Below are 11,235 nucleotides of genomic sequence, written 5' to 3'. Positions count from 1 at the left end.
TATTTTGGATAATTCGGGTACCCAATCGGTTCTCGGTTCGGTACTAGTTCGGTTCCGGTTCTTTGGGTATAAGAGTTTAAGATCCATCGGATATTTTTAAAAATTTCGGTTCGGATTCGATACCTCTATTTCGGTTCGGTTTCGGTTCGGATATTCGGATCCGGGTTTTTTGTGCAAAAGCACATATACCAACAACATGACAAGCATAAAAGTCCAAACACAGACTAGTCGACACACAACTCCACGGTCAAAGAGCTAACAAAAAAAGCCTTTGTTTCAAAATGGCAATCAACCGTAATTCAATCTTCTTCATAGGGTTACTAGCGTCTTTTACGCTCTCCAGTCTCCCGGCAAACGTTTCCGCCGGCGAGCCTCCTCTCTTATTCACTTTCGGCGACTCTTCTTACGATGTGGGCAACACGAAGCTCTTCTCGTCGGCGTTCGATCCGGCCACTATGTGGCCTTACGGCGACTCCGTCGACGATCCAACCGGTCGTTGGTCTGACGGCCACATTGTCCCTGATTTCGTCGGTATATATTTATACATGGACACACTTTTACAGAAAAAAAGTCTTGTAATTGTAATTAAACTTTTACAGAAATTAAACTTTTTTTCTCTCTGAGGTTCTTGTAATTGATTCCGATCTAATTGCAATCAGGTCGATTGATTGGTCATCGCGAACCGATTCCTCCGGTTCTTGACCCAACAGCCGATCTTTCTCATGGAGCAAGCTTCGCCATTGCTGGAGCAGTTGTTCTTGGATCCCAATCTGACACTGTAAGCTTCTTCTCTTCTTATTTTTTCCGCCTTTGATAAAGAGGATTAAGACTAAGATGGATTTGTAATTATTACTATTATTATGTTTGTTGTTTGGGCAGATGAGTTTAGGACAACAGATATCGAAATTTATAGAGTTACGCAAGAAATGGACCGATAAAGAACGAGCAGAAGCTATATACCTGATCTACATCGGAGCTGATGATTACTTGAATTTCGCAAAGGCTCACCCAAATGCCAATCTTGTGGAGCAGATTGCTCATGTTGCCAATGTTCTTCAAAGGCTATCCAGAGATCTAATGGTATGTACAGTTGCTTAACAACTCTATTAATTTGATTGATTTGATTCAACTAGGAAATATTGCAATGGACTATAATCCGGCTATCTGGACCGGTTTAGATTTAGTCCGGTCTGTGGTTCTGAATGCCATCCCTGCCGGTTTACGGGTTTGACCAAGCTTTTACGAGATTTTGATCGTTTGTGGTATTTACATTATTGGGCGATCAATCAAACAATTGAACCGGGAAAATGTATTTGATGACATGCAGAGTTTGTACCGGTCAGGTGGAGCGAGGAAGTTTGCGGTACAGAACTTGGCACCGCTTGGTTGCTTACCAATAGTGAGACAAGAGTTCAAGACAGGTGAAAGTTGTATGGAGATGGTTAACTTCATGGTGACAACACACAATGAACGGCTTAGACGTGTGCTCGTTGCGTTGACCGTGCCATACCGTGGCTTTCGTTACAGCCTCTTTGATTTCAACCGTGAAATCCTCCAAAGGATCAATGAACCATCACGCCATGGTAACCAATTATATAAAAAAACAAACTCTCTTTTTTTTTTTAACATTCTGATTCGGCTTTTCTAATATGAAATGAAATCGTGAATTTGATGCTTAGGATATACTGATACGACGACCTCATGTTGCGGTACTGGATCGAGAAATGCGTTCGGGTGCGGTTATAGCAACGTGCATTCGAAACTCTGCAGTTACCAGAAATCATTTCTGTTTTTCGACGGTCGTCACAACACTGAGAAAACGGATGAAGACATCGCTAATCTCTTCTATTCCGGTGACAAACATGTCGTCTCTCCGGTTAACATAAGGGATCTCGTAGGCAAATCGGTGACTAATCTTGCGGCGCAAGAAATCTAAAAGCCCTAGTTTTTGTTCTGTTTGTTTGTAAAATAAGTAAATGGTTGTAGTAATCCGTTTCATAAAGAAATGGAGGAAACAAACAAAAGCAAACCGTTTACAATGAAAAAAAGACTTAGATTCGAAATAATGTTTTGAGATTGTAAGGAGCAGTGATATTAGACGGTCCGCTCCAAATCAGCTCAGAGATCTGTCGATGAGCTTCTTCCGTCAAGTGAGAAGGATCAAAGAAGATGTAATCTTCAGCGTTTTCGCATAGCTCGTAATCTTGCGAAGGTCCGTTTCGGAATCCACATGTATTGATTCCTCTCAAAGGTCCGCTCCCGCAACATGCCATCTTCCCTTGCTTGAAACCGTATCGAGAAGGATTGTTGATTCTTTGGAGTAGAGAAGTGTGAAAGTCGTGAAGAGAGTATTTGAATCCTGATAGTTCCCGCTCCAGACGCCTCAAGACTTTAGGGAACTCTTGGTTATGGAGGTTGATCAGCTCCGAGACCGGCTCGAAACATGATCCGATCTTTGTCCGGTCTATTATCGACGCACTCGGTGTACAACCGTACGGTCCCAAGCTCAAGAATCCGAATTTCCTTGCTCCCATTTTATACAATTCCTGAAAAAATGGATTTCACATTTTTTTTTAAGAATCAAATATTCTTATATTCCTCTCTGCTTTTGTTAAAAGTTAACAAAACTGTTATATAACCTCGATGACGTTCGTTGTGTTACCGATGACGAATTTGACGAAACTCTCTTTGGTGGTGGTACTAAAAGTTGAGGTATTTGCGAAAAATGGGTATTGATAGTCATTTGCTCCGATGTGAAAAAGATAAACAGCTTTTGAGATGATCCTTCTCGCCTCTGCATCTCCTAACTCTGATCTCAACACTTGCGATGCGTTCTTGAAGCTCTTTAATTGTGTTCCTAAATCTTTCGACTTTGATGAAACCCAAAAAAAAAAGTCAACGATTTTAGTCAAAAATATAATTTTTTATGTTTCTTTTGAAGAGTAATAATTACCACTCCGGGAAAAGTTGCGGCGAAAACTCCGGCGGCTGTGGTAGCGAAATTAATTCCGTAGGTTAATTGACTGTTACTGTAACCAGGCTGTAGATTTGGCGGGAGCAACGGTAACCAAGCGTATTCAGCTGCCACGTCAGAAAATTATACGTTATTTTCAGCAACATGCAATTATATGATAGTTTCGATATAAAAATTAACGTAAATCAGAATACTAAGTAGGCTAAATTTCTCTATCAAAAGAATAAATTAGTGAAATAAAATAAGAAAGTATTGTTAATTTGATGATGTACCGATAAAATCTGTGATTATACGTCCATCGGAAACCCGTCCCGTGGGAAACTTGAACGTTGTTTTACCGTACGGCCAGTAATTTGACCGGAAACCTGGGAGAGAATCGAAGTAATTGTTGTTTCCGGCTTCGAACAGAGAATCTCCGAACACGAACAAAGCGGCTTTGTTCGTTACGAAATCGTTTTTGCAAGAAGCTGAGCCTAGCGATAAGCTTATTGTGCAGATGAATAAGATGATGATCATCGAACTAAATACAGAACTTGCCATGTTTAGTTGCACTCTCTTCTTCTTCCTTTACAAAATCATCTCTTGTCCGTTATATCTATATATAGAGGTGCTCTGGTGCTTAGTTTGTTTAATTAATGTTACTGTTTTATAACTTGCAATGTGGTCAAGTTGCTTTTTCTTTTGCAATAGTAATAAATTACGGTTGTACGACTTTGAATATAAATTCTAATTAACGTACGACCCGATTATTTTGTATACGGCGGCTGAGTTTTGACGAAGACATCCTCAAATGATTGGTAATAGTATAGGTACCTTCTAACGGCCCATATATTTCAATAGACATTTTTTTTGGACTGCAATAGACATTTATGTTATTTTATCATAGTTGGTTGAATTTTTATGTTTCTTTTTTTCGGTGCAAATGGTTGAATTCTTATGTTATCTTGATTTTATCTGGTCTTGAATTTTGACCGAGAACCAGAAAAAGAACATCTGATTTTGAAAGAAAAACCAAAAGTAAATTCTAGTTGTTGAAGAAAGTTTACATTCAAAAAAGTATCGGTAATGTTAGATTTGTCAAGTAAAATTAGAAAAAACAACGCTGATTATACTGAAGAAAACAAAACCAAAAACATTTGATGTGATCGTATATGTGGACTTCCCTTGGCCACGACACTGTAAACGCAAGAATTTTTTGAAAAGCTTTTGACGATGTAGTGCGAAAACTTAAAAGTAAGATGTGATAATTGTTAGAAATATTTGACCGGTATTATTGATGTGTATTCACTCAAATCTATTGATTAGTAAAAAGCGGTGGTCTAGCTTTCTAGAATGAGTTGACCAAAATGAAAATTATCCAAATGTTAATCTCAATCGGCTTGTATCATCCTCCAGTGCCTTGACTTTGATCTAGAAATAACGAAGCCTGAGTGGCTGAGTCTTTGTGTGTCGTAGTATTTGATTCGATTATCTCAATCTTCCAATCTATAATTTTCAAATAATTATCAATACAACCATCAAAGGTATTATATCGTTCGTTACACAAACGTGACCATACATTCTGGATACTTCAGTTCATTAAATGTTTTGAAACAAGGTCTTGAGATTGTAGGGTCCGACAAGATCGGACGGACCGTCCCACATCAACTCCGCGGTCTGTTGGTTAGCCTTCTCAGACGTGTGTGAGCCATCAAAGAACATATAGTCATTAACGTTTTCACATAACTCGAAATCACGTGACGTTCCTGATCGGTACCCACACGTACTGCTTCCCCTGAACGGTCCACTTCCACAACAAGCCTTCTTCACTTCCTTAAACCCTAATTACCAAAACACATTTGAAACATGCATTATACTTGAGCCTCACATATATGAGATATTACTGTAAACAAGAATAATAAATAACACAAAAGGCTTAATACCGTATTTTGTGGGATTTTCCATAGCTTCGGTTCCAGCAGTGTAGGAGTCGAAAAGAGAGTATTTGAATCCGGGTAATCGACGTTGTAGATCTCTCAAAACGTTCGGAATTCTGACGTTGTGAAGTTTTATCAACTAAGTGATGGGTTCGAAACATGATCCTATTCTCGTTGGATCCATTGTTAGCATTCCCGGAACACAGTCGAGTCGACCCATGTTCATGATACCAAACTTCCTTCCTCCAATTTTATAAATTCCCTGCATGCAAAGAATACAAAAAATCTTATGAATTATGATTAATTAGTAGCTTAGGATAGAGATCTTGACACATTGCATGTGTGTAATCAACTCTTGTGGTAACATTATGATATCCATTAACCTATCAAATATTCAAAAATAAGAGTTTTGTATGGAATTAGTTAGCCCATATATATAAATACCTCGATCACAGTCGTGGTGTTACCGATAACATAATCGACGAATTTGTCTTTACTGTTGGATTGAAAATGGGAGGCGTTAACAGAGAAGGGATAAAAATAGTCGTTAGGACCAATCTGAATGAGATAAACAGCTCTCGAGATTATTCTTTTGGTCTCTGCGTCTCCTAATTTCTCTTTAAACATCTTCTCCACATTCTTGAAGTTGTTTAATTGGCTTCCCAACGGTATCACGTTCTAATTAAAGATACAAATAAAAGAAAAAATGTTTAAAACGACTTAAATAGAACAGAGATGTAAGTAACCTTAAAAAATATATATCAAATTGTTTTTGTCAATAAATTAGAATTTTTTTTTTTTAAAGCACCGTCAAAGCCGTATATATGATTCAAGTAGGAATCAAAGACTCAACATATCTTCAAGTACTAACTTATATTTTTTCTAGTTTATATGCAAATATTATTGAACATATATGATAATTAAATACCTGTGGCTGATAAGTTTCAATCAAAGCTCCGGCACCGGCGGAAGCGAAATTAACGCCGTAAGTAAACTGATTGACGCTATTTCCGGGCTGTAGATAAGGTGGTATCAACGGTAACCAAGCGTATTCCGCTGCGTTTGCCACAAAGTTATCCCACGATAATTTTATATATATCAATATATTCGAATGATGAACTATGCAAAGATATATAGATGGATATGTGCTTAATTTTGTTTATACCGATAAAATCAGGAATTAAACGGCCGTCAGAATTTCTCCCGGTCGGGAACTTGAACGTGGTTTGACCATACGGCCAAACATTGGCCTGAGCAGCTCGGAATGTGTTGATGTAATTGTTGTTACCAACGTCGAACACTGAGTCTCCGAACACAAACAAAGCTGCTTGCTTCGTTAACAGACTTCTTTCACAATTTATTGAATTGATTGATAAAATTATAGTCGAAAAGAGTAAGATTATCGAACGGAATCCGTCAATGTTTGCCATATGAATCGTATTTATCTTTTTTATATAGGAATTGTGTGTGTGCTAATTAAGTAGAACAACGCGTGCGTTTATATAGCTGATAGTGAGTCAAAGCTAGCTATAGAAAAAAAATGAAGAGAAATGCTCGCAAACGTTTCTGGACAAAGAAGCTTTTGATTTTCCAGAATTAATTTAAAAGATTTCCTCTTTGAAAAGTCTTAATTTGATTATACTATCGGAGGGAACTATATAAAATAAATATAACTTAATTGAGTTAGTCAGTCGAGCTTCGTATAAGAAATATGCTTAAAAATATCAGTTTCTTGTCTTTCACGGGACGGCTGGTCAATGGGAAAGTTTAATTATCATCATCATGATTCATGTGAACTGATTAGTTAAATAAAGGACTTCTTCAATAAATCAAACGTAATCTTTTTACTCTAGGTTTTAATAAAAATATAAATAATCAAGGTTCTTAAAATAAAACAAAAAGAAACTGATAAGGAAATTTCCAATCTCTTTCTTAGAATGATTTAAAACAAAAAAATTGGCGAATTCAAAATTGACTTTTATGCTTTGGCCAAAAGGAGAAAGGAAAATCGAAAATACTCTTAAATGGAATTCACGATACGAACACAAAATAATGTTTAAACGTATACAATCTAATTATAATCCATGTGGTGAATGTACAATGACATATATTCCAAACTAAAACCCCAAAATAACAAACCTAACTTATAATTCATGTAATGTAGTATACGTACTTTGACGTTTGATGCATATTAAACTGAAAACTAACTATGAAGACCTTCTATTGTGCAAATTACCCAACCCATCGCATAAGAGATTAATGGGCAGTAGTCACTAGAGTAGGTTCATTAAATTGATCTTCTTTATTTATTTTTGTCATTGACATTGAGTGATAAACTTTAGATGAAATGAAAATGTTTAACAACAAACTAAAATGTTAAAGAATCAGTTGCTGTCTCGTTGATCGATCATACATTGAACCTGCTTCTACACAATGCCCCACAGAATAATTTGGATGTATTCTCTTGTCAAAAATATAGGTGTAATATAATATAGAGATCCCTATAATATAATTAGTCTATCCGTGGGTTCACGAGAAAGTTTACAAGAATAACTCAATTCTGTATAATATACTGTTAACATGAGCAAACCCCATTTCTACTGTCCTTTGTTCGATTATTATTTTTTTGTTTTTTGTTTTTGTTTTGCAAGTGACTCACTTTCTCTCCTTATTATACAAGACGCGTTCTTTGTCCGGTTCGGTTCTGTTTCCTGATTTTTAGTATCGTTGTTGTTTTCGAGGTCCACACCGAATCTTTTCGATCTCTTTGTTATTTACAATGGATGAGTAAAGAAATTTAGCATTTCTCAATATATCAACCAAGCATAAGTTTTGCTAGGCAGTAGAGATACAATAATAAAACAAACAGAGGTTCCAAATATTATATTAAAATGTTAAATAAGTTTTGGGGGTACAAAACAAAACACTTTCGAAGTTTCGAGGGGTGACAGATAAGCTATAAACGAAGATTAAAAAGAGTGCTCGAAGGATTAAAAGACTGTCTTAAGAAAAAAAAGATGGACAAAAATGAAGGAAGAAGACTCATTACATAGAAATTATACCCTCTATTTACTTCATCACTCCTTTTATTTCAGAAAATTTAAAGAGACTTCAATTCAACAAGCTCCAGGTGTGACTTGTACCATCTCCCCCCAACAGCAAAATCCTGTGAGACACAACAAAAACCAGACAGAAGATTAAGTAACCAAAGTTGATATTGTTTGACGACAAGATTGAATCCACAAGGGCTTGAAACTCACCAACACACAGCTTTTATATACAAACTAGACAACCCATCAAGCAATTCAGAAGACTCCTTCCAGCATGGAATTGATCTCATCTAAGCTCCATAGGTCCATTGGGTTTTCCTCTTCCTGAGTCACAGGGCCAGCATCTGCGCCGAGCATATCTTCCACTTCTAATGGAGACTCCCATAAGGCGTTGTCAAGGTATACCATCAGATCATCAGAGTTGGTTTTGAGCTTCTTGGCTGCATTGGTTTCATCAGTGAACGGAGCTTGGTTATTATTGACTAGCATTGAAGAGATCTCGGGTGTCTTGGGGCCATGATCGCTCCAGCCGAACTCAGAGCAGTCGAATGAGTTACTTCCCTGATCAGAACTGAAATACTGGTATCCATTGTTACCCCCAGCATCAAACGAGTTTGATAGCCCAAACTGATTGTTGTTGTACATCTGAGGCTTCTCTTCCATGAAACTCATATCACCAAAGGAGTTTTGTCCCATGTTGTCAAAGGAGCTGTTACAGTACTGACTCAGATGTGTTGGCGGCTGAACAAAAGCTGGACTTTGGGTTGGTTTGGCCACTGGCTTCTTAAGATTACTGGTCTTAGCAGCAGGGCGTTTCTGAGAGACGCTAGGGATCTTCTTCTCCTCTGGAAAATTCACCTTAGCTTTAGTGCCACGGATTCTGCGTGCAGCTGCGTCATAAGCTCTTGCTGCTTCCTCAGCTGTGTCGAATGTTCCAAGCCATTCCCGAGAGCCTTTTCTCGGATCACGGATCTCAGCAGCCCATTTTCCCCAAGGACGCTGCCTAATCCCCCTGTACTGATTCTTTCTCTTCCTCTTGGCAGATTTATCAGCTTGCACATCGCACTCTACAGTTTTCTTGCCAGAAACTGAACCTAATGAAGTCAAAACACACAATATCAATCAATCATATGATAACTCTACAAAATTACATAAACAAAACTGCATCTTCGGCTACGGGATCTGGACATCGACAACTCCAAAATCTCGGTAAACTAGTAAATAAATCAACAGATGATAACCAAACCAATGAGATCAACCATTTCCAAAGACATTAAATAATAACTGAAGCAATAAGGCAATAATTCTGTAAAGAACAAAGCGATAAAAAGTCTATATCTTCTTCCTTTGCCCAGAAACCTTTGAAAAAGTTATAAAGATCTTTACTTTTTTGGCTCGAATATCTTCTGCTGAGGAATAACCATCGAAAGAGAAACTAAAAGGAATATGAAGATAAACTTCATGATGATCCAGAAACCCATATCAAAGACCAACCAAATTTAAGGGAATCATAAAGAAAAACTCTCATTTTTTCCAATCGAAATGGAAAATAACGAAAATCAATGAAAACATGAATCGTAAAATGAGATCCGAATCAAAATTTAAATTAGGCTCTGATATTTACCAGCGGAGGCGAAGGCGGCAGCGGAAGCCACGGGTTTGGTAGCTGCGGTGAAGACAAAGGGCATCACATCATCATCGACATCGAAATCATCTTCGCAGTCAAAAGAAGAATCATCCTTAAACCCTTGGAAATCAGCCTCGAATTCATCGTCCAAATCGAAGAAATCGGACCGCTTCTTCGATCTCTTCTTCGAAGCTTTTCCCTTATTTTTCAGATCCGGCCAGAGAAATTCGCTGGTGACGCGGCGGGAACTCGGCGGCGGAATGAAATCGGAGATTATAGCTCCTCCACACATGGCGGCTTTCACAAAATCACTACTCTTTCAGGGTGTTAAATGTTAAGAAATTGAAACTTAGCGGCGAAACTATAAATATTTGGTTATTTTGGGGTGTTTTCTTTATTTTCCTATCTCGCTATGGTTTGTTGTTACTCTCCAGAAAGGTAGAGAAATGGTGCGTCGCATATTATATAGGCTAATTATTTATTATGATACCCTTACTTGTTAGACGTTCTACAATAATGCCATTGTGAGTAAAATACTGCTGTTCTTTAACTTATATAGAGATATATGATTATAATTAAATTCGTCATATTTGTTTCCGCAAAAAGAAAATGTTTTATTATTTTTAGTGGTAATGTTAGCTAAATAATAAGTGTTATTTCAAAACGTTAGTATATGGTAAGTTGAGATATAAGTTGCATCTCAATGAAATTTAAACTTTTCTTTTCTTTGAGGTCTAATTTTCACTTTGATGTGATAAGATGTGTGATAAACTCACGGAGAGTTAATGAAAAATACATATCACAAGAACTTAGACACAACTTTGTAATTAGAAGTAAGAAAATTTGTTGAGCTATAAATAGTCAGTTTTCGTTTAAAATAAAGTTTGAGTGTTCTTCATTATATTAGAACTACTAGTAGTGATTTATTTCTTTTCGATTGTCTCAGATAGTAAAACCATGCATGATGTCTTGCCTTATGTGGTCTATGTGATCAAGGGTAAAAAGTACTCTCATACGAGTTTAACACTAGAAAGTGACAAATTATACAAATTATTTAATCAAATAGATATATACTAATAAGCTGATTTTTTTTAACATTATGTCTTGTAACATCTATTTGGACAATGATGTTAAAAAAAAAAATTGTATGAAGGTAAGGGTAAAATGGAAAAACATTACTTCCTAGAATCTTGACGAACTGCTGAAGAGACGTCAAGGTGTAACATGCCACGGTAAATAAAGGAGGCCATAAAAATTGAAAAAGAAAGTGTTAGGTGCATGCAACATTCAATAAAAATTATAGTATTCTTTAAGAAAAAGAAAAATAGAACCCAGAGATCGAATTATATATATGTAGCCAATGACACAAAACAAAAAAAAACAACAACAATCATTTGACTGGCTGCTTTATTGAACAGAAAAACAATCTCTTTATTAGAAGTATAGAACATTTTCCCTTTCACTATATCTTTTATACCTTTCTCGGCCTTTTGGCTAAGATCAATTGTAATATACTAGTATCTGTTCTTATCAGTATAATATCAGAGGAAAAATATCTCTTACACAGTCCTACACAACATTTCAGAATAGAAAAAAAAAATAATACAAAATGCCATAACAAAACTACTTTAGTTTCTCAATCTAATATATAAATATATAATCGAATGA

The 11,235-nt window shown here is 36.6% G+C and overlaps 3 protein-coding genes and 2 pseudogenes across 3 annotated transcripts; 2 read left to right on the top strand and 3 right to left on the bottom strand.

Annotated features, from left to right (window-relative positions):
• Nucleotides 1–221: 221 nt before the first annotated feature.
• On the top strand, nucleotides 222–2,050 carry LOC18024100 (GDSL esterase/lipase At3g14220). The gene is made up of 5 exons (XM_006407045.2): nucleotides 222–531; nucleotides 660–778; nucleotides 880–1,080; nucleotides 1,328–1,583; nucleotides 1,680–2,050. Exons 1-5 carry the CDS (start codon nucleotides 282–284, stop codon nucleotides 1,934–1,936), a joined length of 1,083 nt encoding a protein of 360 aa, XP_006407108.1. The 5' UTR covers nucleotides 222–281; the 3' UTR covers nucleotides 1,937–2,050.
• Nucleotides 1,997–3,578, bottom strand: LOC18024099 (GDSL esterase/lipase 4). Its single transcript, XM_006407044.2, has 4 exons — nucleotides 3,247–3,578; nucleotides 2,954–3,081; nucleotides 2,640–2,870; nucleotides 1,997–2,546 (listed from the first exon to the last, which is right to left on the bottom strand). Exons 1-4 carry the CDS (start codon nucleotides 3,512–3,514, stop codon nucleotides 2,052–2,054), a joined length of 1,122 nt encoding a protein of 373 aa, XP_006407107.1. The 5' UTR covers nucleotides 3,515–3,578; the 3' UTR covers nucleotides 1,997–2,051.
• A 974-nt stretch (nucleotides 3,579–4,552) lies between these two features.
• On the bottom strand, nucleotides 4,553–6,320 carry LOC18024098 (annotated as a pseudogene).
• A 1,438-nt stretch (nucleotides 6,321–7,758) lies between these two features.
• LOC18024097 (ethylene-responsive transcription factor RAP2-2) lies at nucleotides 7,759–10,009 on the bottom strand. The gene is made up of 3 exons (XM_006407042.2): nucleotides 9,565–10,009; nucleotides 8,151–9,034; nucleotides 7,759–8,056 (listed from the first exon to the last, which is right to left on the bottom strand). The coding sequence occupies exons 1-2, from the start codon at nucleotides 9,857–9,859 to the stop codon at nucleotides 8,196–8,198; spliced, it is 1,134 nt and encodes a 377-aa protein (XP_006407105.1). The 5' UTR covers nucleotides 9,860–10,009; the 3' UTR covers nucleotides 7,759–8,056; nucleotides 8,151–8,195.
• A 1,031-nt stretch (nucleotides 10,010–11,040) lies between these two features.
• LOC112089048 lies at nucleotides 11,041–11,149 on the top strand (annotated as a pseudogene).
• Nucleotides 11,150–11,235: the final 86 nt, after the last annotated feature.

The sequence above is a fragment of the Eutrema salsugineum genome, unplaced genomic scaffold (genome assembly GCF_000478725.1).
Source record: "Eutrema salsugineum unplaced genomic scaffold, Eutsalg1_0 scaffold_13, whole genome shotgun sequence".
In the NCBI taxonomy this organism is placed as follows: domain Eukaryota; kingdom Viridiplantae; phylum Streptophyta; class Magnoliopsida; order Brassicales; family Brassicaceae; genus Eutrema; species Eutrema salsugineum.
This window is presented reverse-complemented; position numbering and strand designations above follow the sequence as displayed.